The following is a 5,564-nucleotide window of genomic DNA, read 5'->3' on the forward strand; positions in this document are numbered from 1 at the left end:
CATTGCATACAATGAAGTTCAGAACTTACCTCAGAGAGCTGATCGTTCACTTCTGCCATATAAGCTTGATTTTCTCACGTCTCTTTCTCATTTCCTGCAGTTTCGATGTTCACCAAATTTGCCTGTTCGAAGACTTCCTCAACCTGTAGATTCCAGTTGTACCCACCATTGTGTCAGATACCATAGCCCTATTCTCACTACCTCCCCCATTCTGTTATGCCGGCCTGTTCTGACTACGTTCGACTCTTTCATTTGTACATTCCTTAGCAAAATGACCATTCTGTTGACAGTTATAACATCTAACCTTTGACTTATCAAACCCTAGTCTTTCTCCAACGAACTTTCTACCCGTTTTCTTCATGAATCTTTTAATCCTTCTTACTATCATAGCCATCTGCCACTGCAGATCCATCTCTTCTAGATCATCAGCATCGATTTGATCATAGTCTTCGTCCAAAGTTGCAGGATCGACTATTTTACCTTTGATGTAATTCTCATAAGATGCAATGAAAGATGCATAGAGAGCAAACTGTTGTTCAGCTGATTTAACACTCATGGGCATCTGTGAGTAGTTGTTGGTTGGAACATTTTATGTATAGTAACCAGTTGTGGTTTGAGGTTTTGAAGAATTACTTCCTGCAGATACGAAACATACATCACCATCCATGTTGAGAGTCACATGACCCTCATGAGTTGAATTTGAGTTTGAGTCTCCTTTTGAGTAATAAGCAGAGGATTCTGACTTTGAACTTGAACTTGAACTTGAAGTAACTTTTGCACCATACATTCCTGGATCCTGAACCTGATCAGTTGGTGTCTCTTTCCGAACCATGTTAAGTTCAAAAGTTCGTAATTTATTGACTGCTGTTTCCAAATCAATATTGGCAAACTCTTTATCTTCTCTCATCAAAACCGTGTACATTTCCCATTTCGATGGAAGAGCATCAAGAAGTTTTTCTACAATCTCTTCTTCTTTATAGTCAATTGAGTAGTTTCTAAGTTCGGTCATCAGGTGATAATATCTTGTGATGATATCATCAAGTGATTCATTTTTCAAATATTTGAACACCGAGAATTGGGTTTTTAGTAGCTTAATTTTGGATGCACGTATCCCCACATTACCTTCATATCGATTTTCTAGCGCTTCCCATAGCTCTCTTGCAGTTTTGTACTTCTTGAATGTATAAAGAATCTCTTGTGGAAGAGCCATTGTTATTGCAGCATGAGCTTTACTTTCTGCCTCATACATCTTCTTTTCTTCCTCTTCCATCTTATTGTACTTCTTAATCTGTTCACGACCCTCAAACAAGGCCGTTGGTGGAATGTATCCATCTTGTATGCACATCCACATCTTAGCATCTTGATATTTAACATACTGTTCAAACCGATCATTCCAAGCAACGAAATCGGTACCCTTAAGCATTTTCGGAGCCTTAGTTGCTGAACCGGCCTCAACTTCCATTTTCACCAGTTCCGTAATGTTTATCGAAGTCATCCCTGAAAGAAACACGACTTGAAAACACACAATTTTTTTTTTAATTTGAACAGTGATCAGTAAGCGAAGTTATGCTTAACTTCGCTTAAGCTTAACTTCGCTTGATAACAACTTCGCTTGATGACAACTTCGCTTGATGACAACTTCGCTTGGTTGATAACTTCGCTTAAACTTATAGCTTCGCCCAAACCCTACGAACAGTGACGGCAACTTCGCCTGATGAACACAAGGTTTTTGCAGGTTTTAATTTGACGTATTGCGAGGTATGCGAAGGTGTAATGGGTTATATTTGATAGTGGGAGATGGGTAGGACACAAAAACTCGGTATTTCAACGTATACTCGTCCCGCGAATAGTCGAACGGAACAATTTCTACACTCGTGTGATAATCCCGAACCACACAATCATGAGCAAATGCTCTGATACCAACTGTAGGTTCCCAGCCGGATCTACACGGAAGTATCTCGTACTACGTAGGTGCGGAATCCCTACGTAAGACGATACGAGCGTAGGATGCGATATACGTTAAAACCAAGCACAAATACAAGTTACAATACTCAAAAGACACGTTGTATTGCAACCTTTCAACACGTGACGTTCAATCACAATTACACGTACTGGAAAAAACTATATCATACAACCCGTAACATATGTATATATATGTTACGACAGCTTCGCCTAACAGACTAGGCGAAGTTGTCAATAACTTCGCTTGTCCACAAGTTCGCTTATATCATGCGAACTTGTGAGACAACCTATCTAAACCAAAACAAACTAACACGATTACAGACACAAACATAACACTAGATACTGAACTACTGACATCATGTACCAACACCCATACCCATGAATTCGGGTCAAATGCATGAGAAGCCTCCATTTAAAAATCAAGCAAATCTGGTGACTCCAAAAAAAGGGGGAGCGACCACATCGCGACACATAGGATTTTTATGTTTTCGTTTTTATATATTATAGATGTTAGACTTATTTATTAATTTATAATCTATTTTTGTTTACTAGCAAATTTTCTTTTGTAATAGTCTCAACCGAAATAGCAGATCCAATTCACTACACATTTCTTTGTACTAGTTTGAGGAAAATGAGCATATCTAGTTCTCTGTGTGCTTTAATTATATTAAGAACTTATGGACATTGGACAACGATTACTTTTAGCATTTTTCTATATGTTTCATTTTTTATTCTAGATAACTTGTACTAAAGCACAATGAACCAAAATCATGAAGTTGAACCGAAACCAAAACGTTAGTACCGGTTCGGTTTTGAACTTAAACGGTTCATTTCAGTTTCCAGTAATAAAAAAACCTATAGTAAAGGATTGACCTAAAAACCGGCCAAACCGGACCGTAAACACCCCTAATCATATACCTAAAATATAAAAGTTTAGTAAGGGGTGAAAGAAGAAAGATTGTAAAAGTTGAGGGGGTCGTAGGTGCGTAATAGTTTTGATTTCAAATGACGCCTTTCCAATAATTTGACCGTTACCATTCTTGTTCATTCAAACGAATTCACATTCTTCGTTTGCTTGCGTTCATTCTCTCTCTCTAGAATCCTCCTTCGATGGCAATCGCAATGGAAACAACGCAGGTATATTAATGGTTGTTTTTTGCTGGATTTGTGTTAGGGTTTACTTTTATATTAATTCCGTCTGAATCATGTATTATACGTTTCTAGGGTTTGCCTTTCTAATTAATTATGCACCATTGCTTGCTTCTCTCTTTAAATACTCTCTCTCTCTCTGTTTTTACTTTTTAGATAGATATGATATGTGTTTCATTTCAACTGCAAATTAAGTATATATTCAAAGTATTATTGTGGATTCATTTGATTAAATGTGTTGTATTTGTGCAGGCGGCTTCTAAAGAGGCAGCAGCAGAAAAGAAGAGATGGACACTTAATGACTTTGACATTGGGAAGCCACTTGGAAGGGGCAAATTTGGTCATGTTTATATTGCTAAGGAAAAGAAGGTTAGTATATTTTATTATATATATAACTTTTAACTAGTCTTTACAGCTAATAATGTCACTTTTATCATATGTTATGTTAAAGTTTAGTTTGTTTAGGTTCTTGCTTGTTTTTTGTTCCTGTAATTACAAATATATACTACTACTAGTATGTTCAAATAGTTTTTAAATATTTTGTAGCAAGCAAATCTTTTGATTTTCTTTTGTGTTTTATTGATTTTTGTACATTTTAATAATAGTTTTAGGAAATGTATAGTGCAATCACTCATCTTAACATTCACAGCGTTTGTTTTTTTATGGAAGAATTTAGGGCTGTAAACGAACCGAACGAACATGAACAAGGCCTTGTTCGTGTTCATTCATTAAGGAAATATGTGTTCACGAACAGTTCACGAACACTTACCGAACGAGATTTTATGTTCGTGTTCGTTCATCAAGAAAATGAATGTGTTCACGAACGGTTCACGAACACAAGCGGACACAAATTAAATTAAAAGAGCCTAGAGATTGAGACCGACGTATTCTTTAATGTGAATAATGAAAGCCTTTAAACGAATCAAACAAACACACACAAGGGCATTTTCGTGTTCGCTCATTTAACTTTAAACAAATACGAACACTTAATCGAAAAAATATTTATGTTCCTTTTCCTTTATTTAAAAAAAGAACATTTGTGTACGTTATATTTGTTTTTTAATCATCTAAGGGAACATAACTGAATAAAGATAAACGAACATAAATGAACATAGATGAACAAATGTAAGTGAACACAACAAACATAAACGAACATAAATGAAAACACTTAAATGAACACAAATTAAAATATATATATAAAGCCTTTAATTAGATGACTCATCCAGATAATAATTAAATCATTTTCTATTAATACATAAACGAACATAAATAAACAGACATAAACGAACATAAATAAACAAACATAAACAAACGTTCATGAACATAAATGAACGAACAGAACATGTGTTCATGTTCGTTCGTTTAATTAAACGAACACAAACTTTTGTTCGTGATCGTTCGTTTAATAAATAAACGAACATAAACGAAATTCCCGCCGAACGGTTCACGAACAGTTCACCGAACGTTCGGTTCGTTTACAGGCCTAGAAGATTGTGTATTTATAAGAGATAATATGTAACATTTCTACCTAAAAGATTGGTGATGAGTTTTATATCATGTTAAACATGGTTTGTTTAGAGTCTAGATCTTTTGTATCATCTATTTTCGATCACTAGGTCTGCGTAGTTGGTTATAAATGGTGCATTATATATGCATACAATTCCACTATCACTCCTTTTATACCTCGGCTAAACCACAACAGTTTGCGAATAATATTTGTGTTTTTCTGAAACAGAGCAACCATATTGTAGCACTAAAGGTGCTCTTCAAAAGCCAGCTCAAACAATCTCAAGTGGAGCACCAACTTTGCCGGGAAGTGGAAATACAAAGCCATCTTAGACACCCAAATATCCTTCGACTCTATGGTTACTTCTATGATCAGGTATATATTCTTTCTACTATTTCATTGTTTATTATATCAACTGCAAATATACTTTTTAAAACATAAAACAATTTAAGCAGAATAGAGTCTACCTGATTCTGGAATATGCTGCCAAAGGAGAACTCTACAAAGAGCTTCAAAGGTGCAAACACTTCAGTGAGCGACGTGCTGCTACCGTAAGCGTTTCATATTCTTAATATTTTTTAATTTATACAATTTGAGATGTTCTCGACTAATATTGATCTATTTTGCGGATAGTATGTTGCTTCATTAGCGCGTGCTCTTATTTATCGTCATGGGAAGCATGTTATTCATAGAGATATAAAACCAGAGAATCTGTTAATTGGTTCACAGGTAACCTTATTTATTTTGTGTTTGGTTAATGACGTGGCATAAACATGATGTGTACTTGTTATCTCTTTCAGGGTGATCTAAAGATTGCTGATTTTGGTTGGTCTGTGCACACGTTTAGTCGAAGGCAGACCATGTGTGGTACACTTGATTATCTCCCACCTGAAATGGGTAAATTTAACTTCAATGAAATAACTTATTACTCAAAACTCTTTCTTTA

General features: G+C 35.5%; 1 protein-coding gene across 1 annotated transcript; it reads left to right on the forward strand.

Annotated features, from left to right (window-relative positions):
• Positions 1-3,273: 3,273 nt before the first annotated feature.
• LOC143617401 (serine/threonine-protein kinase Aurora-1-like) lies at positions 3,274-5,515 on the forward strand (the record flags this gene model as incomplete). The annotated part of the gene is made up of 5 exons (XM_077089974.1): positions 3,274-3,480; positions 4,847-4,993; positions 5,074-5,169; positions 5,252-5,347; positions 5,419-5,515. Coding segments are annotated over exons 1-5 (643 nt in total), but the record flags the coding sequence as incomplete, so codon positions are not given.
• Positions 5,516-5,564: the final 49 nt, after the last annotated feature.

The sequence above is a fragment of the Bidens hawaiensis genome, unplaced genomic scaffold (genome assembly GCF_021521415.1).
Source record: "Bidens hawaiensis isolate Kalapana, Puna unplaced genomic scaffold, B.hawaiensis_p1.1 tig00054706_1, whole genome shotgun sequence".
NCBI lineage: Eukaryota > Viridiplantae > Streptophyta > Magnoliopsida > Asterales > Asteraceae > Bidens > Bidens hawaiensis.